The sequence below is a fragment of the Rhinolophus sinicus genome, chromosome 3 (assembly GCF_057876585.1).
Source record: "Rhinolophus sinicus isolate RSI-liver-muscle chromosome 3, RSI-T2T, whole genome shotgun sequence".
Classification (NCBI taxonomy): Eukaryota; Metazoa; Chordata; class Mammalia; order Chiroptera; family Rhinolophidae; genus Rhinolophus; species Rhinolophus sinicus.
The window spans coordinates 48,378,243-48,405,748 of NC_142503.1; the positions used below are offsets into that span (position 1 = coordinate 48,378,243).

General features: G+C 36.9%; 1 protein-coding gene across 5 annotated transcripts; it reads right to left on the reverse strand.

The window, feature by feature from the left end:
- POC5 (POC5 centriolar protein) lies at positions 1–26,909 on the reverse strand. 5 transcript variants are annotated; one of them, XM_088796575.1, is made up of 12 exons: positions 26,751–26,909; positions 23,281–23,376; positions 20,997–21,138; positions 18,778–18,861; positions 17,050–17,255; positions 15,453–15,629; positions 13,570–13,674; positions 12,683–12,862; positions 11,360–11,513; positions 7,711–7,985; positions 4,246–4,422; positions 1–157 (listed from the first exon to the last, which is right to left on the reverse strand). In XM_088796575.1, exons 2-12 carry the CDS (start codon positions 23,362–23,364, stop codon positions 14–16), a joined length of 1,728 nt encoding a protein of 575 aa, XP_088652701.1. In that variant the 5' UTR covers positions 23,365–23,376; positions 26,751–26,909; the 3' UTR covers positions 1–13. The 5 variants fall into 5 exon arrangements, with proteins under 5 accessions (XP_088652701.1, XP_088652699.1, XP_088652700.1 ...); XM_088796573.1 differs by having other exon boundaries at positions 18,778–18,864; XM_088796574.1 differs by having other exon boundaries at positions 18,778–18,864; positions 26,478–26,888.
- Between the last annotated feature and the right edge of the window lie 597 nt (positions 26,910–27,506).

A 27,506-nucleotide genomic window follows, 5' to 3' on the forward strand; every position in this document is an offset into this window, starting at 1 on the left:
TGAACATATCATTTTAGTCAACCACTTTTATAGAATGAATGTTTGTGGGAGGCTGGGTGTGAGCTGATCTGGTTCCGAGAGATCTGGAAGCCGAGGTAGTAGTTTCTGGATGAATGGTGCGGGGATATTTTGCTGCAACAGCTTGAGGAATGGTTTGCTGAAAAGGTAAAAATATGATTTAATAATCTCATAAAATTAAACATATTAAATATCATTTCATCATCTATAATTTAACAAACATTGGTTAAGCATCAGTGGATATAAGCAATGAATTGGGTGAAGTAGCCATTAAAACAAACAAGGTGTGGTCCTTTTCCATAAGGAACCCACACCCAGGTAGACTGATGTGCTCAGTACCCACAATTTATATCAGACGTGTATTCCAGAGGAGCACAAAAAGAGCCATGGGAGTATTCATTCCTCAAGGAGGACACACATGGATGGAAGCTTGTAATGTGCATGGAGGCTAAGCATAGAAAGGGAATGGTGGTGTTTGGAAGAAGGGTTTGCCCCAACCCCTCCCCTCCTCTCACACTATTCAACTTCTTCCTCCCTGTATCTGACTGTTAATACGTGGAGTCCAATCCACGTATTAACAAACATGTGGGAAGCCCTGAAGAATCCAGCCTGGTCCCTGCTTTAAACTAGAGTAAAGCTGGTCCCTCATATTTCACCTGGTTCACCTGGGAGCTGACTAACCTTTTATGGTCACACATGAGGTCTTCCCAGTGGTCTGGTGCTCCCTTAATATGGAACACAACTTTCTAAACAAAGAAATAACTAGATGCTGAGGACACCTGTTGAGGGTGGGACATGCACACTACCTCCAAGCTCAGAGGGACACCTTAGACATGAACACAAGCATACAAGTGAGGGCACATCTGCCTTCATCTATGCATCTATGTAATATGTACAAGTTCACATTATGTACAGAAGTACATGTTACATCTATACATATGTGTGACATGTACAAGTATAAGGCTTTCCCGTATCGTACACGATACAGCTTCTTAGCAGGCAGCAGTGGGGTGTTACCCAGGTAAGTCTCGGTCCGTGTCACTGACTAGCACAAGTGGATTCCGATTAGGGCCTTTCACATAGAAAAGTCATCTTTAGAATACCTGAAGTAAAATTATATATATTTGACCAAAACATTCACTATGTATTTCAGAAGCTCCATGAGACAGCTGTGCAGGTCTTCATTTCAGATTAGGCTTTAAGAGTAAGAGTTCCTCTTTAAATAAATGGAAAATTAACCTCCTTAAAGTATTTTATATAAATATTCCTTTGTATATAAATAACTGGGTAATCATTACAAATGGAGATCTTCTTGCAACTAGTACGACATTTGAGTAACTAACCACCTAATCTGACCCTGTCAAAAGAGCTGTTTCTCCTTGAGGGGGATGGGTAAGAGGAAGTGTAGCAACAGATTCATGTGTGACCTGAAAAATCTGGCAGAGAACGAAGTAGCTCTAGGAACAAGTAATTATCCAGCAGATGGGGCTCAAGAGTCAGAGATCTGATTACTGCTGTATTAGTAATAACTTTCTGGTAGTTCTCGAGCTTGATTCCTGGGAAAAATGAAAAATTCTTCAGAGGACTGCCATCGTGTTTGTCACATAATCCAAATGAGGTAATAATGGGAGCAGTTTATGGCTATATAATTCAAGGCCAGTTACTGGAGCAGTACTGCGCATGCTGAATAAGCAAAGGGCAGTTTGGGAGAGAAATATCAGGAACGGGCTGCAAGTCTTTAGTTCCTTAATTTTTCTTCTGTAAAATACGAATTTCTGTTGTTAGCCCCAAAACAAAAGGTTGTCTAAATTAAAAATAAACACATGTGCTCTCTTCATCTTACAAGTGGACAGTCTCTCTCTATCCCTTTATATACATCAGATGTGCTGATAAAAATAGAAATGAGTTCATCTCATTTTTGATATCTCATCTATTTAAAAACATATAGAGAAGTCATCTAAGGACTTTCAGAGTCTGTCCAATTTATGAAGGGTAAAGTAATCCTCCATCCTCCATGTCCTCTGTCCGGACTTGGTGCCTAGATCTCAATCTCTCACCTCACTGTGGTCATACTTTACTTTGAGGCTAAATTTAAACAATCAATCCAGCTTTCTCTCTCTCTCTCTCTCTCTCTCTCTCTCTCTCTCTCTCTTTCTTCCCTCCCTCCCTCCCTCCCTCCCTCCCTCCCTCCCTCCCTCCTTCCCTCCCTTCCTCCCTCTCTCTCTCTCAAGATAGTAAGGTGGACTTTATTCGGGACCATCACGACAGGTATAGGGACCACTGCAGTAGAATTTTGCAGTGGGGGGAGAGACATGGGCCAGTGGGAATTACAGCCAAGTATCAGGGTGGGGACGAGTGGATGGGAAATTACTATGAGGAAAGATAAGGGGTAAGGATGATTCTGGCTAAATTGACCTAACAGGATGCTTTGCTAAAGACAGGCCCGGGTGATTGGACATCGCTGGGGGGTGGGAGACAGAGGATGAGGAAGATGATCAGATATTGAGGGTGATCAGGTTCAAGGGTGGAAGGTTCTGGTTAAAGTGACTTAGCAGGGTTCTTGCTCAAAGTGGTTTTTACAAGGAAGTACAAAGATGGACCTAGAAGTTTCGGGAGCCTGGCTAACATTTGAATCTTTCTCAGAGTTCAGTCAACACTGAAAGAAGTCACAACAAGATGTGCAGTAACCACAGCCTAAAAGTTTAACAGAAGACATGGTTGGTATGGTGTTCTACATTTACACCATAAAATTCCAAATGGTAAAGTTAACATGATCAGAAAACAAATTATCCTCACATTTTCCTGCATACTTTGGGTAAGACTAGCATTTGTGGCTCCCATAACAAAGCACAGTGACAACCTCTGAGAAAGTCACTGGAAGCCAGTATTCCCTGGGGCCAGATGGACGATGTAGTAACATGGGAAAGGATATAAGCAGCATTAACTGAGTGGTACTAGGGAACAGCAGACACCAGAAAATCTGCTGTTTTATACAAATAGGTTCTGAAGAGACCGAGTGTTGCAAGTAATAACAGTTTTGCTACGTTTATCTTAACAGTGGGAGAAATTAGCCAGGAATGGCACGTTTGACAGTAAAAAATACAAAAAGATAATGCCTGGACACTATATAGAATCTTTGTTTTGCATTTATTAGACAATCAACCAATCAATACAGCTTCTCTTGATTTAATCTAGTAACCAGAAAGAAAAGGATTTAAAATCACCCATATGTCTTTTTTTACTAATACTTTGACATACTAAGTAGACAGCAATGTTGTCTAATATTGAGAATTTATATAGAGGGCATTCTCTTCTAAAATCAATCCTTGTTTCTCTTTAGGGATATGTTCTTGTAACTTTAAAAATTATGCTTTTTGAGATAATTGTTGATTACATGCAGTTGTAAGAAATAATAGAGGTACCCCTGGACCCTTCTCTAGTAATTTTTATTAAGTTAAATTTGCTTCTGATTTTATAGCTTACAAAGTGCCTTTATACATCTCATTTAATTTTCACATCATCTCATTGAATCTTGAATTCTGACAATAAACCTTAGGAGCTAAGTACTCTTAACACTCCCATTTTACATGGAGGCTCAAATATGTTACTTCTTTTTTTATATGATCACAAAGGCAATAAGTTGCAAAATTGGGGCACTAACTTAGGTTTTTATGTTTATTTTTGCTTAAATTCCACACACTTTCCTTTTTATCACATGAATTTATTGCAATCTGAATTTTTTTCTAAACTAGAAATATGCTAATTATTATATTGAAAAAGGGGAAGTAGACTAAAAAAAGGTGCAAAAATTAAAAACTATAAAAGTAGGGAAGTGTTTTTTGTAATCATAATCAAAGCTCTACTACATGAAGAGCTAGTTAATGTGTAAACAGTTTTTGTATCTTTTTTAAATTTAGGAGAAATCATTTATATATTTTACCCTTCTGGCCACCAACACACTGGATTACTTTTTGTATTTGATAATTTTTACACTGTTGAGAAGAAACAATGTTTCTGAAATTAATTTCCTAATAGAGGAAAGGCAGATTTATAACAGGTGTGATAATATAATGTAAGTACATCAAGACCATAACAGTAAAAGGCAAAATAAGAACCAGTCATCATGAATGTTGATCTTCCTCTCAACATGTCATTTAAGTGTTCATTAGTCTATAAACTCTAAAGAAAAATATTTTTTTAACAAAAGGTCAGTAAATATGGACTCACCACTGTGACTGGATGATGTTTTTCCACAACAACTGAGCTCATAGGAGGAGAAACTCCCATTATAGCTAAACTGCTACTAATTCTGTTTTTTGCAGCAAAATCACATCTCCCTGTGATCCGGGCTGTAATTGTTCTTCCAGCTTTCTGTTGTGCAGATGTTACAACCCTGGGCACATACTGAAAAAAAGCAAAGAAGTATCCAGTTGATAGAAAATCCATGGCAAAATTTATAGTACTTTTGGTTCTGTAATTTGTGAAGAAAATACATAGGCATATAAAATAATTGTATGTTCAACCAACTTTAACATGGAAAAATTAAAAACTTAAAACCGAACACCCCAAAACATCCCTTTAATGGTGGTGGTATACTGTCTATTTTATAGGACTTCATGGACTTTTTATTTTGCAATAATTATATAATCATAGGAAGTTACAAAGACAGTATACAGAGGCCCTGTGTATTCTTTGCCCAATTTCTGGAAATGATTACATTTTACATAATTATAGTATAATTATATTAAAACCAGGAAACTGACATTGGTGTAATGCCTGGCAATAGATCTGTCACTTTATCACATGTGTGCATTCCTATAACTATCATGGCAATCAAGGTATAGAGCTCCCCACCACCATAAAGATTTCCCTTATGCTGCCCTTTAGTCATACCTATCTCCCTTGCCCCACCATCCCTAACCCTTGGCAACCACTCATTTGTTTTATGAACTCTTTTGATCTTTATGCATAAATTAATATTACCATTACACATGTGTTTTTGTGTTCCACGTTTTTTTCTCATCGCTTTGTTAATATACTTTTTTCCATGAATAGAAATCTGCTATAATTTCTGAAAGGTTTTTATACCGACAAACTATAGTTTATCTAATTGTCTCAGTTCCTTTCCTATTATATATACCAATTTTTGTAAAAAAAAAAACGATTCCCCTTTTCTTTTGAGTTATTTCTGTAGAATATGTTGCAAAATGAGATGATCAGATCAAAGGGTAATGGCAGCTATTATAACTTTTATAATAAAGCAGCACCAACTGCCTAATGATAACTCTTTCATTTTCCATTTATAGGAAAAGGAAAGTTAGATGAGAAACTTTACTAAATAGCTTAAAAATCCAATTAAAATTCCTCAATTATTCCAAATGGAGTAAGAAAAAGTAAAGTGCCATCTATTGTTCAACCTTGTGAATCGCAATATACTGGGGAGCCAAAAAAATGTATATACATGATTTGTATTCATCTTTTGTTATATTACAATTTTAATACAATTTTTTCCTTTCCTAAATGTGTGTAGATTTTTTTTGGTACCCTCTGTATTTGCTTGTATGACTGCCTAATGTATTTTTCTTTTTGCTACTTTTTTTTTTTTATACCTAATGTATTTTTTGAAAAATGTTTCCCACCATAAAATTCTGATATTTTATTTCATATACTGAAGATGTGTGCAGAAAGGAGAGAATTTTACAGGTGAAGATATCATTTCACTAGCATGGTAATTCTCTTTCTCCAGTTATTTGTTTCCCAAATCTCTGTAGATTACCTTCTGCACACATCTCCCTTTAGCTACTGGAAATAGTGAGGAAGATTGGGAAAAGTTCTGAATGGTCACAGGCAGCCTCTGTGATTAAAGTGGAAAGACAACAAGGCCTGGATCACAAATCTCTCTTCTCTTCCTGTTCCTAACAATGATAGCTTCACGCTAGGTTAGTTATCCAACTAATGTATTTGTTCCTATTTTTGTTATATGGTTCTTTTTAAAAACTAGATAACATGTTCAGGCGAATCTGAATATTGTAATTATATAAGGAAGGAAGGAAGAAAACCAGCATTTCACTTACTGATTGATTTACTTGTGATTCTCTTTTCTTCCCAGCCCTAATGGCTGTACTTACAGAAATGAAACTGAATGTGGATCTGTTTCTGAAGGAGTAGCAATGTAGTTGGATGGGTGGGGGAAGAAGGATGGGCTACAAATACTAAGGTTCTCAGGTTTCAAAGACTTTAAAATTTTCTCAGGTGATCAATTGTTTTAAAAAGTAACAAAAAGGGTGGTAAGCATACTCATTCATTCAGTTCTTTCTATGCATTTTCAGATTTATATATAAATGCAGATATACAAATGGTGCAGTCGTATTTTAAGAAGGGAATTTTGAAAAATCTAGCTCTTGTGTGTGTTATCTGAATATGCAACATGAATGACAAACTAGAGATTTAAATAAACATTGTTTATTTTAATGAGATCATCTGTATGGGATCACACTTCAAAATGTGTAATCATGAAAAATATAATAAACACAGCTGATCATATTTCAAGGTTGAATTTTAGTGTCTTATTTCTAAGTCAAAACTCCTTCACACATTCAAATTTCTCTTGACAGCTATATTTTTTAATCTCTTTGAATCAAGAGCAAACATGATAAATAGCAGATCTCAACATTTTCCCCCAAAGTTAATAGTTCTCGAAAGGCAGAAATTCAAGTCAGCTGGAATCCTAAAGATGACTAATTGTCTGAGCAGTGACACTTTCTGATGGTCCGCCAGGGGAACTCTAAGACCTACAACCTATTCTGTCGTCATCTTTCTTCTCATGTAAGTGGTTAGGGTGGGAAGAAGAGGGAGACAAGCAAATCAGAATGATCTCAGGACCTTTTTAGAACTATACATGCCTTTGTGCGAAGCTAGAGGAGGGAGGAAGGGTAGAGTGGCTTTTTGTTGTTTTTTAAAGGCCCTGCAGAGGTTAGTCTGATGAAGTTTGGCTTATATCCGTACGCAGTTCTCTCTTCAGAAACACTGAAGAACACAGGTTTATCAACAGGAGGCTGAGGAGTAGGAGCCATGATGTACTTGGTAGGTAACTTACGGTATTGATAGCTCGATGAATTTCACTTCAGGCAAATTCTCACGCAATTACTCCATCCCCATTCAGTATTCTCCCCCTCTATGCACTTCTCTAATGGTGACTCTAGGAAAACTATTCCTATCTTCATTCCAATTATGAATTAAAATTACAACCTAATCAAATCAAGACGGAAACACTACAGAGTAGTGTTAATGATATGTCTGCATCCAGGAAAAGGAAAGGCTGTAGTTCAGTAGAAAATATACAAAAGAGCCATAACCTCCTAAGCCCTTAAAAATACCCACTAGTTTCCTTCTAAATTAAAAAACAAAAACAAAAATCAAAACTAAACCTCTAAATCGATTTTTCCTGAATAGTTTTTAAAAAATGAAAAAGTTCTTTATTTTTGTTCAATTATCACTATTGTAATAGAAATTTCAATAGAACTTACAAATTAATGTTTAGGCACTTTGTGTATTAAATATTTTCTGTGACTTGGCCTAAATACCAAAAAGGCTCTTTTTCCATATGAAAATATGTTCTGAGTTCAAAATATCCAATATGCAACAAGTTGTGAACCTTTTCCCAGTGTGGACACCGGCATGAACTGCACTAACCGTTTCTTCTGGTGCAGCAGTAGCTGAAGATCCAGCAGCAAGAGGAGCAGAAACAGGAAGGTGAGCGGAAGTGGAAGCAGCCCCTGCAGAAGTGACGGAGGCAGCAGATGGAAAGATAGCAGCATTGGTCACTCCCACAGCTGCTCCTGATGTGGACAGTGCTGGTGCAACTGATGAGGGCCCTGGAGTCGCCGAAGGGTCCAAATGAGCAGAATGTTCTTTTCCTTGAACACCAGAACCATGCTCGTCCTTTTTATTATTTGTGAAGTCTATCCCTATAAATCACAATTTCATTAAAATTCTTCCAATTTAAGATTACTTTTATCCCAACAATAGAAACACATGATAGCTACAGTTTAGTCTTACCAGAAATGTAGAAATTTGTCATATATTGGATACAGTGTTCAGTGAATGTTTGTCAGTATTAACTGCTGAAGGTCAGCATTACCCACTAAAGACTTCAGACCACTTCCTTCAACATGTAAAAGCTAATGAACGATTTGCTCTTACGTAAAGGTAACAATTACGTACTCATCTGGACCTCAGTTGAGTAAGTGTATTGCCATCATAGCCATTACAACAATACGGTCACAATGAGCCTAAGAATTTATGTATTTTTGCATTATTTCATACAACTATCCTAATAAATGGCCTGGTATTTAGATCTTTAGACTAACTTTGTGATATCACCATACCCTCTCATTTCTATCCATTGCTCCCATCCTAACAATGTATTTTGATTTTTCAGCAAACAATAATAAATCAATAAGTAAAATTTGACATTGTAAAAGAAGTGAGCTCTTTCAGGTAGATTAGAAGTCATGAATTAAGAGTATACGACACTTACCTGATTTTAGTGACACACATATAGTAACCTTCTCTCAAAACTGAACCTTTACCTTTAGATCAAAGGAGTGAGTAACATCAGCTTCCAGAAGCTAGGAAAAACGGTCCTACTTTAGATTTTTCCCTCCCAGTGTTAGAATTTGGTTAAAATTTCCACTTAAGACTATATATATGTGGTACCAAATACTGGGGTGAAAGTTTTATAATTCAGTCACTGAAATGTTTCAGAGTATCTGAATAGAGTATGTAACCCTACCTTTAAAAGGTTTTCTATGTTGTCCTCTTTCCAGCTAGAAATTTGGGCTTCTGTAGAAGTCCTTTTCTTAGACTATCTTTATTTATATAAAATAGAGTAATCGTTACTTCATTAACAAAGTTTAATGAGGATTATAATGTATAGGTCCTTTGAAATCATTTGATGAAAGAGACAATTCAGTATAAAATATTGCTTTTACTTTGAAATCCACCCCCTCACACTCTGAGATGTAACATGTTTTTGATAGAAAGTGATTCTGTCTCTTTTTAGGTGGTTGGTAGACTTTGTATCAGATATGGAACCAGTACACGTGTCAGATCTGGCCACGGGACTCCTTGGAGGAGAGGCAGGTGACCAGCTCTCACTGATGTGGGCTGATGTATGCAGTTCCTGTTTGTCAGATAACTGTAAGTTTTAATAATTATTCTTGCTTTAACTGGGATAAATTTTTTCAGTTGTGAAGTATTTTTCTACTGTTCCTAAAATTGCTTTAAAAATTGGCAGGTATCATTTTAAAGGCCATTTTTATTGTCACATTTTCCCTCCTTCATAGAAACTTCTAATTTACAACCTGTAAGATTTAGGATATTGCACAATATGAGAGGCGCTGCAGATGATAGACAGCAGAGAATCAGGACAAATAAAAACATCAAGTATTTGTTTTGCTCTAACAAGACATTAAGAACATTACATTATTAAAAATTGCATTATAAAAAGCAATTGTTTTAAAGGAAAAAAGAGGGCCAGATATAACTTTCTGTCTTGTGAGAACTAAAAAAAAAAATTTAAATAGCTGTTATGAAAATGCTACAAAACCTAAACATCACATATCAAATCTCTATTAGGTAACATTGAACTTGTGCCTTTGATAGCTTCACCAACACTATTGCTTAGTGTGTGTCTTACTATTCCTGCCATCTTTATATCTCACTTTTATGATAAACAAAGCACAAGGCCACTCAAATATTTGGGTTCCCAGAACTTGGCATTAGCTGCAGATGATGGTAGATGTAAAAGCAACAGGAACAAAACAAATCATGTTGGGTACTTATCAGAATACATTTTCTCCAAATCCTGTTACGGATATTAGCCTGTAGGAGTCATAACTGTATTTGAATTTAAAATTTAAGATGGTCGATTTATTAAGGTGGTAAAACACTCTGTCCGAAGGTAATTCATACCCTGCTTGAGTATATTTTGAAAAACAGGTTTCTTGTAATTAAATGTAAGAAGTTCTAATGATAATTTGGCACCTTACTTGTGGAACCCAATATATCTTCTATTTAGATGATGAAATTTTTCAGTTTAATACATATAGCTTGCTAATAATTAGAACTGAAAGCAGACTATTCTATCACTGGAGGTGGTGAGTTTGTTTTCAGTGTTGACACTTAATTAAAAGACCATTTATTGGACAAATCAAGCATACGTTGGGGTATCAGCAAGATAAACTGTTTAGCCTTGAGATTCTATGGTTCTAACCTACATATGAGCCACACACCTCAACTATTACATAGAGAAAACAATTGGCCTTAACTCACTATTATCCACATGTGCATAATTTAAATAAATGTTTGTTGGTGCTTTCAAATGAGGGCACAAGGAGCACAGAGAAGTTATTCACTGGAATGAAATCATGTTACTCTTGTTACAAAATGAAACTGCCTCATTGATAAATTCACTGTGAGTCTCAAATAGTATTTACTACAAAGGCATACTGCAAAAATGTTCATGTATTGGCATGAACATAGGAGGCTGACTTGAATTAAGTCTATAGTAATTATATCGTGACTATAAAGTACTTTTTGTCTTTTAAAGTGTTTTCAGGTATATTTCACTGTATTCCAAGAACCCCCTAGTAAGCAGGTAAAGGAGATTTATATTATATTTTTTGTCCAGAGAAATATACTGAAACCCTGTAAGAAAAATGGGATTCATTGTAAATTGGTGGCAAAGGATTCTAGTCATGTGTTCTTCTAAGTCATGTCGATGAAACTCTGACACAAGCACTCGGATCCCAGCCAATATATGGACTTTCTTGAAACAAAATTATTTTTTTTTTAACTTCTATAGACAGTCCTATATTTATAATTGTTGAAAATGAGTTTTAGTTGAAGCTTCTCTTAAACTGGAAAACAAGCAGTTTTTAAAAATGGGAAACCATGACTAGATAAGAAATCTTTCTCTAACAAAACAGTCCAAGGAATTTGGCCACTTAGGAAAAACAAAAATAGAATTTTACACTTAAGAGGCATTATAATTATTAAAGAGCCTTAAAAATGTTATATAGTCAAAGCATTAATGTAACATTGAGCTGAAATACTTGAGTTGACAGTTTACTTGCTTAGGTCTAAGACACCTTATGTAACCATGAGGGAGTGAATTTTCACGACAGATTTAAAACTGCATATGACACTATGAAATTAAAAATACAGTGCCTGGAGGAGACATAGCTATTGCAGAAAACGAGTACTGTAGACCATACTAATGACTGAAATCTCAAGTCCTGTTTGAAAGTAGACAGACAATCTTAAGTAAATTACCAACCTGTATCATTTCTGTTTTGAAATATAGTCATGGCTTCAAGATTTAATGCACACACACCCCTCATGAAAGCTTTCTTCATGGAATCTTCAAAGTGCTCTTTTTCATGCTGCATTCTTTGGATCTCAGCTTTTGCATTTTCTAAAGCACCAGATAACTAATAAGGAGAATTTAAAAAAAGAAAAAGATTTGAAATACAAGGAAGAATACAGTTAAAACATAGACTTATACTGTGAAGTTATTTTTATGTGAAATACTAAGAACACTTTACTGTACACCCCTTCAGCTATGTGTCTCAATTTATTTTAAAAGGTGCATCTTACCTCTGTCATCTCCATCAACAAACCATTTTCATTCCTAACCATAACGTCGAGGTTCAAACAACGGGAATTTTATACCAGTCCCACTGAAAGTTGCTGATGTGTTTTAATTATACAAAAGATATATTATTTCTTACCATAAGCTTTTATGTAGGATATTAAACAAAATACATTAAGAGCCACAGACAACTCTCACCCTTTCAGAAAAAACAAAGAACAGAAAACCTAAATGCCTGTAATATTAACAGAATTTTAAAAAAGTAAATGTTACTATAGAATTTAAAGTACACAATGACATTAGGTACAAATACTTTCTCATAGACCAAATCTAAAGGGACTCCATTTTTTGCATGTCATTTTGAATTACAAAAAAAATCTGTATTATGAAACTGACTTTTAACATTAAGAACTTAGTACTATAATGATGAAGTATTTTTTTCCTTTTAGTGTTCAATTTCAAAAGGCCTATTGCATTCCTCAGTATCGTTTATATTTCATTTTGAATCTGACGTTTTCCCATGGAAACAATGTTAATTTTACTATTAAAAGTCAATGAAAAAATAATTCCAATTTACATACAAATGCTTTATATCAACCTTGTAAGGACAAAGTTTATTTAAATTAACACAAGGATAAACATTTTTGTTTTTGACTTTTATTCTTGCCTAAATAAAAGCCAAAAGCAGCATAGCAAAGTATGCTTTCTTAGAGATGTAAGGATCTGTGGGTGATTTACATTTTCAAGAGAAGTTTACATAAAAGAGATCCAACACAAGTTTGGAGGCCAGAGTTATAACTATTTGGAAGAATAAATAAGTCTGTAAATTTGACATATTAGTGTTGTTCTTTCCCAAATAGTCAAACAGTCTCATTTGAGGCTACACCGCATTAAATGCAATTGGAGAAGCAGGTTACTCTGCCTAACTATGAACTAATAGTGAGTGATGCTACCTATCGTTTTTATTTTATTAAAGGAAACAGAACATTTTTAAAAAAGAAGTTTTACCACAGCAATTTTGGTTTCATAATCATTGGAAATCTGGACACAAACTTCCTCAGCTCTTGCTTGACAAGCTCGTTCCACCACATCTTTCCACTGCTTTTGTACTATGGAACGCCAACCTTTCCAGACTTTCTTCAGTAAAGTTCTCTGGAAGTACTGGTCAGCTAGTTTACCTTCATAAACCTAAATGAAAATAATATACAACCTTAAAACACAGTGAACTGGAAAATATATTGGCAGTAATAATAAGAAACATAACATTGTGGTAAGCAGTGTACATACATGATCATTTAATCCTGTGTAATCATATTATTCTTATCTGCAGATAGTAGGAGAACAGGCTTAGAGAGGTTAAGTAATGTGCTCAGGTCACACAGAATAAAGGGAAAAGCAGCCTGGACTATTCCAGGGCCTAAATTCTTATCCATTACAGCACTGCGTTATGTAACTACCGTGTTTCCCCAAAAAAAAGGCCTAGCCAGACAATCAACTCTAATGCGTCTTTTGGAGCAAAAATTAATATAAGACCTGGTGTCATGTTATGTTATGTTATACCTGATCTTATATTAAAATAAGACCGGATCTCATATTAATTTTTGCTCCAAAAGACACATTAGAGCTGATGGTCCAGCTAGATCTTATTTTCGGGAACACATAGTATGAAGTAGGAAATGATATATCAATAAGTCTATAAAATAATATGAGGTATTTTTCCCCAAACTATACCGAAATCAAATTCCTTTTAAATAAGAACACCATTAAATTGTAAATTAATTTTGACTTATTAGAAAATAAATCTTTCTTTAACAAAAGTTCTAATATGTGATCCTAAACACTTTTGAGTTCAGAAGTCTCATATCTGTCAGTCGCCTTTTTGTTTTTATACTTACGTCCTGTCTGGATTTGACATGGCCAATTCGCCAGTGGAAGAATGTTCTCATCAATTCTATCCTTTCCTTTTGCTTGCCTATAGCATGAGACAAGCTTGAAATCACCTGTAAACAGCAATTGACCCAATTATTTTGATGTTACAATAATAGTAATGGGTAAAGTGACTCTCTCATATATCAAAAAATGCTATAGAGAATACCTGTGGATCACTACTATATTCACCCAGATAACCTCATTATTATCTTTAAAAAAGACCAAAGAACGTTCCCATGGGAATATACTACAAATTAATGTAAGAAGGGGAGCAAAAGAGGAAAGAAATCTCATGTGCATCTTGGTAATCACCAAAAAATGTATACATATATGAAAATTAATATGGTTGTTCACATTTAATTCAAGAAAAACAACCATACATTTGAAAGTTTTGCTACATATACAGAAAGTCTTTATTGAGTAGAATTGAGGGCAAGGACCAGGTTTTAAATAACTTTCTAGTCCCTAAATATCTTTAGTACCTTGGATTAGAAATTTCTCAATAACTATTTAATGATTTTCTTGATTCAACAAACTCATAATAGCAAATAATTGTTATTCTTTGATGTACTTTTTCAGTGATATTATTCTTGTTATTTAAAAAAAAAATCTATGAAGTCTTTTAAATCCTAAGATAATATTCTCTTATAAAGAACTCAGTAACTGAACTATTATCTCTAAAATGGCCACATTAAAAAGAGATTTAATAAATTGGGCACATTTACTTAGAGACATTTATTCGGGTTCTTTTTAAAATAATTTTCAAATGTGGAAAAGGGCACACATTCTAAAATATAACATTCTATTTCTTAAGCTGTATGGTGGTACATGTCTCTTCATTTTATTTTTAAAAACTGAACATATATGTATACTCTTTTAGAGTATGATACTTTGAAATTAAAAAATTTAAAATATTTAAAAACCTTAGGACAGAGTTTTGAGGGTAACAGAGTACATGACTGACATTTAATATCTATTGTTTAAAAAAAGTAAACTATGAAAAATGTTCAATTTTATATTATACCTTGCAACACCAAAAGAAATGTATGCATGTATGTGTGTGTGTGTGTGTATGTATGTATATATATATATATATATATATATATATATATATTTTAGAAAAGTGTATTTTTTAAAAAAATACATATATATATATATATATATATATATATATATTTTTTTTTTTTTTTAGAAAAGCGTATTTTTAAAAAAAAAACATAGTCTTTATCTAGTTCATTAAACAGTCAGTGCTGCATCAGCAGACAAATAGCTGAGGTGTCTGCCGAGAGTCCCTCTTCTGACAGCCACCATCCTCCTGGGGGCAGCCACAGATTTGTTGCCCATCTACTGTCTGGAGGCATATAATTAGCACAGACCTGAACCTTACTCTCAAGTTTTTAACAGGCTAACGGAAAGTGAAATAATATCTGTTTATCAATAAAAGAAGAAAAGACTTTATCAGTGAACAAAGACACATCACAGATAGAATGTGAGACAATTAAAATGACCCCTAAAAGGTTTAAAATGTGGGTAATGCTAGTTCCCTGATGTTCTCTTAAGGACAGGTAGGAAGAAAAGATTGGGAAGAAAAACCCTAAGTGTTCCCGTATTTAGCATGCACTTTAAAAACGTCAAGCACACTGAAGTTGATCACAGAGATAAAATGACACAACTCTGCCGTGTTTAATAGGAAGAATAGATTGTATATCTATGCACCAGTTCTTCTAACAGTTTCTGAAGCAATCGTCCCTTTGTATCTTGCATGACCTAAATAATCAGTTTCTAGCATTTAATAGCTAGCAAGACATGTACTGAATCTCAGTTAAAAAAGAAATGTAAAAAAGAAGACCTCATCTTTTCTCCCAATGGAGATTTCATAGGCTTTTTGCAGCTCCTTCAAGCTGTTGATCTGGTTACACAGTTGTTTTAAATGTGCTGCATGTTTTTCTTTCTCTTTTTTCATTTCCATGTGGTGCCAATCAATAAAATTAAGTCTCCATTTAGTTAGTTCAGATATGATGTTTGTCTGAAAAATAAATACGTTGATAATTAAGTTTGTTTCTTAATACTGTTCACACTGAAATTAAGAAACATTAAAAAAAAATCAGAACAAGCAATCAACATAAGACCTATTTAAAAAAAAATCACTAATGAAAACATTTGCAAGTTTGACAGTCACAGCTATTCTTAATTCACATTCACCATACTGAGGATATGAGTTTTTTCCTATTTTAAGTTACTTTGTATGAAGTCTTATTGTCATTTAAAAAATTTCATGTCTCATTCACTAATAAACAGGTCCTTTGTTTATTCAAGGATTTAAATGTCCATATTAAGATGGACCAGGAAAAAAGAAATGCAGGATTATGGCCTAGGCTGAGCCATAGGACTGGGAACTGATTTAAACAGAGATGGATAGTGGAAACCATGGGAGTTGATGCTTTCTTTCCCCAAATCATTTATCACAATGGCCACCTTACAAGAAATTGCTAAGTCTGATCCCTTTTCACCCTACTGACTGACATAAATAAAAAGACCAAATGATCATGTTAATCAAAAATTAGATAACAATATGATTAACTGAACCTAGGATAATTTAAATGGTTGGTGGTACACTACTCCAGTGGACTTAAACCATTATTAGAAGTATGAAACCTGTTCCATGGGGGGAAAATGGCAGAAAATGTACAAAAAGATTATTTCTAGAATTTAAGGTTCAAATAACAGAGAAGCATAGATGCTACAGAACTCTCATGGTCATAATTTCTCCATCGATGTGAATATTCAGCTTCGTTTTATCAAACTGTGTTTCAGAAAAAATGGTCATTTTCTCAGTTACATTTTAAATAGCAAAAAACAAAACAAAACAAAAAAACCCTTGCCATTTCTGCAATGCTGTGTTTTACTTAAAGACCACTAACATCACAAAGTAAAATTCCATTTTTATAGAGTTACACATTGTGGTTGGTACAAAAGTAGCTATAAAATGAATATATGTTGCTAAAACTGTATTTTGTGTTTCATGTAAAAGGAGACATTTCTGTTAGCCATAGCTATGAAATGGTACAGTTTCAATGGGTGCCTCATTCACACACAGGATGAGTCTTTCAGAACACCTGAGAAATTCAGTGGAACGTGTAGAACTGTTCCAGCAACTATTGAAAAACCTTGCTATTCAAAGTATGGTTTCTGAACCAGTAGCATGACGTGGGAGCTTGTTAGAAATGAATAATCTCGGGCCCTCACCAAGACAGACTGAATAAGAAGCTGCAGTTCAACAGGATCCCCACGAGATTTTCATGGACATTAAAGACTGAGAGGCACAGATTTAAGACATTGGACTGAAAATATTAGAAAAACACAACAAAAAACCTTTTCATTCAAAGAAAAGAATGAACAGTAAAATTAAGAGCAAAACTGTTATACTAACTGAACAACTGTAATACCTTAAGACCTGAACTCCAAAGATCAAGTACATTTTCCACCTTCTGAAGGTTTTCATTAGAAATAAGAAAATCACCCATAACTATTTCATGGACACCGGCCTGGCTAAAATTAGACTCTGGTGAGGAAGAGTCGCCTAAAAGATTTGAACTGAAAAAATCCATGACCGGCTGAGAAGACTTCCTTGGTGATGACACTGGTGACGACTCTAGAATAAAAAGAAAAAGTTGCAGTGGTCAAGACAAATTGCAAATAACCCAAATTGATGAGGTGTTGTATTTCAAGGCTAGAAGATATCAGTTACTATGGAGGCTGACAAAAAGGCAGAGAAATGACCTTTCAGTCTTCTTCATCTTGCTATTTTTAATTTCAGTATTGTCACTGATTTAGGACTGACCAGCATGAGATGCCTCTTTTACCTCCCTCCTCTACCGAAATAAGGATGCTTCATGAATCAAAGTCCAGCCTGAGCTGAAACTATTATCACCTACATCATATCAATGTTTACTAAATGCTTTGTATGTTCCTGTAATTTAAAAACGTTATAAGGATTAGCTCTCATAATACATGCTACCCTAAGAAATAGGTATTATTATCTCCATTTTACTGGTGAGGAAACTGAGGCTCAGAAAAGGTTAAATAATTGACCGAGGTCAAAGGTCAGAGTGGTGGTATATAGGTCATTATTACTTTATGTAAAACAAAGGGATAGGTTTTAATCCTACTAAAATTCAACACTGTAAGTAGAAAAAGACTAGTAATTTATCTTCTCAGATAGTCAACTGTAAGCCACTCTGTTTGCCTTCAATATATATGTGATACACACACACACACACACACACACACACACACACACACAAACTCCCATCCCCTGCCCTTATACTTGGGGGGTGGGGATGGGAGTGAGAGCTAGAGCCAGAAAGAGAACTGGTATCTATCTTGAAAAAGCACAAAATAGGAAAGTGTCTATTTTATCACACAAGTATGTTGGAATTAGACTATCATCGTTTCTTACATATCTCATTTTTGTTTAGAGGGTCCTAGAACTAAGACTGATGGGCTTTTCTCTCTTCCTTATTAAATAAATCAAAGATAAATATACTATGGAACTTGTTACTTCAAGGTAAATCTTTCAAGAATTTTTTGCAAAAGGAAAAACCGTTCCTTAATATATATGTTTTGCATAAAAAAATATATCAATAAATGGTTCAAGATAGTCACACTATAAAACACTGCCTACATATTCTGAAGATGGTTTAGGGACTTTAAAAATAAGGCAGAATGACAAAGTACGTGAATATTCTGTTTTACTACATTTTACCATCTGCACTTATGGGAAAAGCAATAGACTGATTTTAATATACTCGTTTTAAAAAAGTAGATTTATGTAACTTAACAACTTGGATGGTCACTCAACGGTTACATTGTCCAAGCCTTTTATATATAAGTGAGGAAACTAAAGGACAGAGGCAATTCCTATATGGTGGCTTAAACGGCCCCTATATTGAAATAACACTGAATCACAAAACAAATAACATTGAATCACATAGTAAGAAAAGAGTTCTATTTTTATTATATAAATAGTATTACTTAACAAATTAGAAACAATAGCATTTTAAAATCCTGCTAATAAGTAATATGCTGAAAGTATTTCTCTTACTACATAGATAATATTCATCAAATCACAAAATGCTGTATATTACTAAAAACAAGCTAAGGAAAAGTCATACCTTCTGTCTTTGAATGACTTGAAATATTTAAATCAGATCCTTTTCCAGCTTCCATCCTTGTTTCTCTTACTACAGGGCTATTTCCTGCTGAAAAGGAAGAGGTGTTTTTTAAAAATTAAACCAAAGCACTCTTAAATAAAATACCTAATCACACACACATAATTTAAGAAGGTTGAGGGACATAAGTAAGATTTTAGAACAAGGAAAATACAACATGCTGGGGATATAGGATTATTAAAACAAAGAACAAGAATGAAGAAAAAAATCTGAGACAAGAAAAAGTCTTATTGTATCATTAATAAGCTCAATTTCACCCACCAAATATGGATGAAAGAATGCAGTCTACTCTAGCATTCACTTCACACTAAGAGAATCAGTGGATGAATGACATTAGAACTTAGAAAAGGCTACACTATCTTACAACGCTGGGCATTTCCTGGGGCCTGCTGCTTTTCACTAGCTATAATCAAACTAAAGTGACACTGGTTCTCCTCAAACAGGGACTTCTTTTTTTTTCAAGTGTGTTTTTCCAGGACCCATCAGCTCCAACTCAAGTAGTTCAATCTAGTTGTGGAAGGTGCAGCTCACAGTGGCCCATGCGGGGATCGAACCGGCAACCTTGTTAAGAGCACTGTGCTCTAATCAACTGAGCTAACTGGCCGCCCCAACAGGGATTTTTTCACTTCCACCTCAGGAACCTTTAGTCAATATATGTCAAAAAGGAAACTGGGAAAAACCTTACAAGAATGACTTTGCCAACTTTGACACACCCTGCTTATACCAAGCAACAGAAATGCCAAGAATCAAGAGAATGGGATGATAAGTTAACATAGTCCATTCTACCCAAGTCTGTGTGGATCAGGATAGCTAAAGTCACTGCATGTTGTATGCTTAGAGCTCAGATCCATTTTGGTAAAGGCAGAGCTTAAACAAATAAATACTATCTCACAGGCTAGAAAAGAGCAGCGGTCTTCAATTCTAAGTGATTACCTTGACAGGTTGCAGAGTTGGGGCAAGGAAAGGACTCCTGTGCTGTGTTACTGGCAACAACAGTAGAGTAATACTGAAGCCAATAGAAAAGGAAACGAGCTTTTGGTAACTACCTTAAGGGTAGAGGAGGGCTAACACAGTGATTGCCTGTTTACATTTATGAGAGAGTCTGCAGCACTTTTGTTTGGGTTTGCTCAGTAGGAACTCCATGTTGAGGTACCAGTGTAATCAAAGCACGGTCAAGGTCAGTGATGTAGAATGAATAAATCAAGGGTCATATCTCTTGAAGAGTAATAAAATTTGGGTAGAAAATGTTTAGTGTTAGAATGTTTCAGTGGTAGGCTAAATAGATGTATTTTAAGACTGTGGTCTATTTGTTAATCCAATATAGTCTGCCAAAGATTGAGGGGCAATGAAAACTCCATGTCTGCAGAAGGAGAGAGAGAACAGACACCAGGGCTGTGACTTAGCAGAAGCCCAGGAACCTGGTGGCTCTGAGTAGGCTGTGTCATAGTCCTTCAAGGAGGGATACTTAGAGTTCTACCTATTGTTGATAACTGCCCATTATCAGGGCTGTTTTAGGAGGGATTTCTGTACCCTTTGAAAGAACACTTATCTAGAGCAATCTGTTTGGGATCTTGTACATTACTGAATAAGAAACAGATAGATAAAGGAGCTTTATCCACCTTTTTCCACCTTTCACTCATCTATCAACATATATCCTGGCTTGTATTAGCTCTCAATTCTGTCACTGCCATATTCCAAAAAAGGGTTCACCTTTGTGGTGATAATCCAGTCTTCCACGCCCTTATAAATATTGCTGACAAAGTCCTAGCACATGGTTCATAAACTTAAGGGGTTCTGAGGGCTACTATGGACCATCTTTCATTTGGAGGCTTGGGCATTTAGTTTCCAAGATGATCCTGGCATACAACCACTGGAACAAGTGCAGAGATGCAACACATCCCATTAAGAGACTTGCAATGGCTACAGTGCTGCTTTAACTTTATTACTTTTCATACAATAGTCAAATGAAGTTCAAATAAAAATCCAGCTGTCATATGAGAGCCAAGAATAACACATTGAAATGTAAAAAGTTTCCCCAGATAATAGTGATACACACCATTGATTAAGAAGAATCACTGGAGAAGCATTTTTATATTCATATAAGTCAATATCATTAATAAGCTCAAATAATATCTTAAGATATCTTGAAAAATATACATAACCTTGATCATGAAGAATATCATCAATTATAGTAGGAAATCTAACATCTGGCACCACTTCTCCCTTAGAATGAGACGGCTGGGAAGCACCTGATTCAATATTTGGAGTCACTATAGCATAACGAAGCAGTTCTTCATACTCTTCCTATGAGAAGCCAATAATAAATCATGTTTTATAACAGTCACAACAGACACGCAGGCAAAAGAACAACGAGGTTTTCCGTATTTACTATATATAAACGTATATAGCTATTTCATGCTATTTTAAATGTTCCCAATAATGGTACATGGCAGGTTTTCAACTGTAGTTAAGAACCAGTAGGGTCATAGGTTGAGGGTTACTAACAAACAGAATCTTAGCTGGGCTGACATTCTAAGCCGGTAACTAATAACACAAACTGATTTCTGGATGTCTGGAATATTCTTCCCCTCCCTCTCTTAAATTCTACTCTAGAGATTTAGTCTTCTGATGTAAAGCTTTGTCTCCTGACAAAACGACAAGCTGAGATCTTACAAGGTGTTTACATTTTAGTATTAAAGGATTCTGGACCCCCAAATTACAATGTGTGGATTTTTCCCCCACCACCACCAACAAACAATTCTTGGACACCAGCTGGGTGTCCTATAATTCAACTCAATTTTGACACTGTCCACCAGAGTTAGCACCAGATTACATAAGTTAAGGGCTCAGTCCCACAAGACTGCCCCCAACCCCAACTTCAAAAGCCAGTTGTAAGTCCAGGTTGTCACCTGTGTTTCTGACTGACCAGCTATGGACTGAAGGTTCCAATGACCCCCTCTGCAGGTTCAGTTAATTTACTAGAGTTCACAGAGCTCAGAGAAACACGTTACTTACTATTACTACCAGTTTATTATAAAAGGTATAACTGAGGAACAGCCAGATGGAACTGATGCATAGGGTAAGGTATGTGGGAAGGGGCACGGAGCTTCTACGCCCTCTCCTGGCATGACAGTCACCTAGCACCTCCACGTATTCACTAACCCAGAAGCTCTCCCAACTCTTTTGGGTTTCTATGGAGGCTCCATTACATAAGCATGAATGATTAAATCACGACCATTGGTGGTGATTGAACCCAATCTCCGGCCCCTCTTCCACCCCTGAAGATTGGGGATGGTGGAAGTGAAAGTTCCAACCCTCTAATCACACGGTTGGTTCCAGTGGCAACCTGCCCCCCTCTTTAGGTGAGGGTCCAAAAGTCACCTCATAACAAAAGATGCCTTTATCAATCTCATCCCTTAAGAAATTCCAATGGTTTTAGGAGCTCTGTGCCAGAAACACAGATGAAGACCAAATATATATTTCTTATTATAAATCACAATATCACAAATATAAATGAGTTAATCAGTTCCCTCTTGAAAGGAGTTTGGGGAAGGCAGAGATGAAGGGTGCAGGAAAGTACTGTCACCTAAAAAGATAGCACTAAATGGGAGAGGGGAAGGCAAGGATGAAATGTCTGTCACATTCCAGACTACTTTTATCCTAGTAAATATTCAGATTTTAACAATAGCTTCCCAATTTCCAAATATGTAATTTCAATTAAAGGAACACATTTTGTTTCATAAAATACTGTCCTAAAGCTTTTCTCATATTATACAGTGCCAACAAGAATTTACTATACGTAACATAAACATAACGTCCAGTGTTTTTCCTCTTGAGTGACAGAACTATAAAACTCAAGCTATACGAGGTACCATGTCAATACTCTCAATTAAAATCTATTCTAGAAATCTGAATCTATATTTTTGATAAAACATGCAGAAATAAAAGAAATTTAAAACAATGTCATGTACAAACCACACCTTCTGTAATCAATCTGTCTGCCACTGTCTAGGTCCTGTGCTGTGCTGAATGGTGTCGCACCTGCAACTACTTGGAGAACCCAGAGTAGAACACAGGGAATCTAGGACCTCGAAACTTTGGATGGTTTGATACTGTATTAATTTGCACTATAGTGAAAGCAGCACTCATAAGAGATTGCTACAATGACAAAATTCCAAGAAAAAAATGTTTCTTGCGATTTGCTGCTTCTCCTCTCACTGTGTTGTTTGAAGCCTTATTTTCTGAAAAGTGAGTACAATATAAGGTATTTACCAAAGTTTGTAAAATAATTCCCGAAATTTGATATAATTTCACGTTATACATTATATACACATAATTATAAATGTAAATGGCATGAATGCATGAAATATGTATTCGTAGTTTTCCCTCATATTATTACTTTTTGAAAATAAGTAAGTCATGGCTAATTTAGAACTGTCTTCCTACCTGAAGATCTGAAGAGACAGAACTGCCTCGCTTGGAGTCATTCGGTATAACTGGGAGTCCGCTCTTCTCCTCATCTGATGACATTCTACACAGATACTATAAAACAACAGAAGCTAACTTTAGTTTTTTTCCTTCAATATTTAAAACGTTTCATCTATACATGGAACACCATCTGAACCTGTAAACAATAATCATGTGATATGTTAAAAGCATTCAACATATTGAGCACCCATAAGCAAAAATCACGGGGCAAGAAAAAATAGTTAAAGACTCCGTTCCCCAAATTAGTGAGTTTATAAGGGAGTGAAGGAGATGAGACAAATACACGAAAGGCTCAAGAAGAAAGGAGCCTCCTCAGAAAAACCCTCAGCGGAGCTATTGAGAATAGTAGACTGTGATCACGGTTCAACAATGTGTGACAAGCTGGATGCATTTCTTTGAAGATACTGAACCAAGGCGAATGAATGATTTGTGTAAATTCCCTGCTTGGGAAACTTACCTTTTGGGAGTCTTATTTTAAGAAAAGCAAGCCTATACAAAACAATAGATTCTAATACACACAGAGAAAAATTGTTGAAAGTCTTAACCAAAATAAATAAATGTACTTTTAGTAACACATAAATAATTTAAAAGGCAACTAATGAGTATTTAAACTATCTGAATACCAGTTACATGTAAGACATTGGTGAGGAAATAAGATGAAGAGCCCATCCTCAAGGACCTTAGAATAATCTGTTGAGAGGGCCAGATATGTATATAATATAAATGACTAATGAAAAAAGTGCTCAGACCCTAAGACAACAGAGGTACAAAGAAGGGAGGTGGGAGTAGACATTTTTCCTGAGTGAGATTGTGAGGACGTGAAGAAGTGGGAATGGAGCCAGAGAGAGTTTTAACAGAGAAGACCCCGGTGTAGAGACCTGAAAGGCAGATACCTGGATGTGCTCGGCAGGAGAGCTGCATAAGCAAAGACACAGAGGCATGTATTCCAGGAACATAAGTAGTTTGTGAGGCTGAAGCAAAAGGTGCGAACAAGGCTTGGCTAAGGATGAAACAGGCACATTAGGAGCAGCCAGATCCTGGAAGATCATGATTATGTCATGTTAAAAAGTTTGCTCTTTATTTTATTAAAATGTTTTAAACAAGTGATAACCAGGTCATGCTTGTCTTTTAGAAAGATCACTCTGGCAGCTTTCAGGATGGATCGGGGAGTTGGAGTCTTGAAGAGAGATCCACTGAGAGCCGACTGCCGTAGTCCAAGAGGTTAAGTATTCCCTCTGGTAGTAATCCAGGGTCAATGAAGACCTGAATCTAGGAGGCAGCAGTGGGAAGTGGATGGAGGGTATGACTATGAGACAGTTGTGTTACGCAATAGGAATGAAAGATCATGAGCAATAATTGGTTAAGGGCTTAAAGGGAGGTACTGTTGAGGACTTCCAGATGTCTGGCTTGAGTAACTAGATGGATGGTAGTGCCACTCACCAAGGCAAAAACTATAGGAAGATGAGCAGGTTGGGAAGAAGAACAATGGTTTCAATATCACGTGCTTTGGGTGCAGGGTGCCTGAGGCATTGAGGGTAACCTGCAGGTACGCAGTATGTGGGCACACCCATTATGCTGTGCACCAAGGACTGCCATTCACCATGGTTACAATGTGAAAGGTGCTTCCTGCGGTTAAGCACGGTGGGAGCCCTGCCTTGGAGCTTTAGATTGGAGATCACGTTTGAGGAACTGTCAGCATAATGGGAAATGCTAAGATCAACTATGAAAAGGAATGTGATAAAAGAGTTGTTATTCTGAAGTCCATACACCCACTGGATGCAGGTATTTTCAGTATAAATGCATACGTATATTTTTCTGGGAAGAGGATGCTTAGCTTCCAGTGTGTGTTCAGAAGGCACTATAACCCTAAGATAAGGACCACTGCTGTAGTGAGAAGAGGGTTATCACCAGAACCACTAACATTTGCAGGGGAAGCAAAGAGCCAGCAAAGAAGACTACAAAGGAAGCCAGATCCGTAGAACTGTCACAAAAGCCTGGAGAAAGGGGTCGTCAGTCACATGCCAAAGAAAGACGGGAATTGGATAGAGTCCCTTGAATCTGGCAATCAGGAAGTCGCTGTGATATCTGCCTGAACAATTTCCATGGAAAGTGGTACAAGTCTCAATCACAGTGGGCTTCTGAAAAATAAGTGAGAAACGAGGCAACTGAAGTAGAAAGGGCAAATACACAGAAAAGTGCAGTATTAGAATAGCAACATATGTTGGAGCTAGATTGTGGAATGGATACTTCAACATTATTCAATGAATATGACTGAGTACACACACAGTAAGTAAACTAAATCTCAGCATGACTGCCTTCAGTTAAGCCAATTAGGAAGGATACCATAAGCCCATGCAAGCAATGGCTGCTTCACATGACTTCAAATTACCAATGTGGTAATTTGGTCCACTTCTATTTTCATGCACTTCTTCCTGTAGGATGTGTTTTCTGACCAGTTAAGTATAGGAGCGGTGGTGGGGCTGGGCTGATTATTCAAAAAACAGATGAGCTGAAAGGTATGGTTGGACCTCCAAAAGTGTTTCTGAATACAAACACTGCAGACACAATACAACTATTGTACTTTTGGAAAATATGCTAGAAATCTTCCACCTGCCCTGCTTTGATGCCAACAGATACGACAACTGATTTGAAACTCTACAACATCAGTATTTTCTTTATGGCTTCTAGGTTCAGAAACAAAGGAGGAAAATGAAGCTTGCTTTAATGGGTGGCGGATGTACACCAGTTCCTTAAATTTTCAGTATTCTCTAATCCAAAATACCAGAAACCACGAGATAAAAGTTCCGAGTACTTCTCTATTGCCAGAGAAATCAAATTACATCTTGGTAATTGGCTGATAGGGAAAGAGGGGTCCAAGAACTCAAACGGAATCCCTAAGAGGCAGAGGAAGAGTGAAGTAACGTGCAGGCTGGCAGCAGGGTGACGTCCGTGCGCCCTTGACCGATCCTAGCTGCAGGCAAGGAGAAGGGACGCGCCAGTCCCTCCCCACGTCGGGGGCTAGAAGCAGAGGGGGAAAGCAGCTGCACGTAAGCAAAGGGCTAGTTCTCTTCCATCACCTTCCTGTCCACCCCTGATTTAACCAAATTCTTTCTTAAACGCAATAAAGCGTTAGACACGATTCTTTCCCCCCTTACATTTTTAAATGATCAGAACCTATGGCGACAGTAACCGTTGTACTTGCGGCACCCCTCGCTCCTGCCCTCTCTGCCCGGACGCCTCGGAGAGGAAAATGTCTCGACCTTGCCGCTCCGCATTACAGCTGAAAGGCCCGCGTCTTGGGGAAGATGCTCCCAGCCTCGTCCTGTACGAGACCTGGGAGCGAGCGGAAGTCCGGGCCAAAGCACTTTAAGTCACACGCTACTGCCGCTGCCAGGGGCGCGGGGTCGGCCCGGGGCGCCGCTACCCACCGTCGTTGTTCTTCACGAACCCGGACTCCTCGGTCCGCGTCTTCTTGCCGACGTCGCCCGCAAAACAACAGCGAGTGCAGCGGCTACCTTAGCAGCAACCTGACAGTTTCAAACTGCAAAGAGGCATTAAGGACGGCCCTGAACATTGGCCCCGAGCTTCAGCAACCTGCCGTTTGATTGGGTCGAGAGCCGGGGGCGGGGTTCTGGACAGCGGCGGGGAGAAGCCAGAATTAGGTTAAGGAAAGCCCCGCCCCCTGCGCCGGCAGGTCCCGGGGGGCGGTGTCTTAAGGAGCCCCTCCCAAACATTGGGAGCGCGTGCTCAGTTCGTTTCTGTGGCTGCAGAGGAGGAGGCGACTCGGCAACCAGATCTGGTTAGATGCTGCTGAGCAGGACATAAGTCAGCCAGGGCAGTATGCTGCTGTCTTTCGATAATGCCCATAACCTCGGCATGTGTTCTTCATGCAGAAGAGTCACGTAGGTCCATCGGTGCCCTGCAACAGGATGACTTGGGGGTGCATTTTTGAAGTATCCGCTCTGCTGATTCCTTCGGTCTTGGACAGGGCCAGGGAGTCTGAATTTTTAACAGACTGCTAATGATTCTGATGCAGCAGTCTGCGGACCACACTTTAAGAAATTGCTGCACCAGTTTTTACTAATGACTTCAAAGGTGTCGGACTGCAAGTCAGGCCCTTCTGGTGAAGTGAATTATCAACCTTAGGATTATATCATAGTTATATCCTGGCTCTGCCACCTACT

Excerpts from the sequence above, each read along its gene's own strand:
- POC5 (XM_088796573.1), bottom strand. The coding sequence starts at position 23,364 with ATGTCATCAGATGAGGAGAAGAGCGGACTCCCAGTTATACCGAATGAC. Across the intron at positions 21,139-23,280 it reads CTGTCTCTTCAGATCTTCAG|GAAGAGTATGAAGAACTGCT; the intron begins GTAGGAAGACAG and ends GGCTTCTCATAG. Across the intron at positions 15,630-17,049 it reads TTTGGAGTTCAGGTCTTAAG|ACAAACATCATATCTGAACT; the intron begins GTATTACAGTTG and ends TTTATTTTTCAG.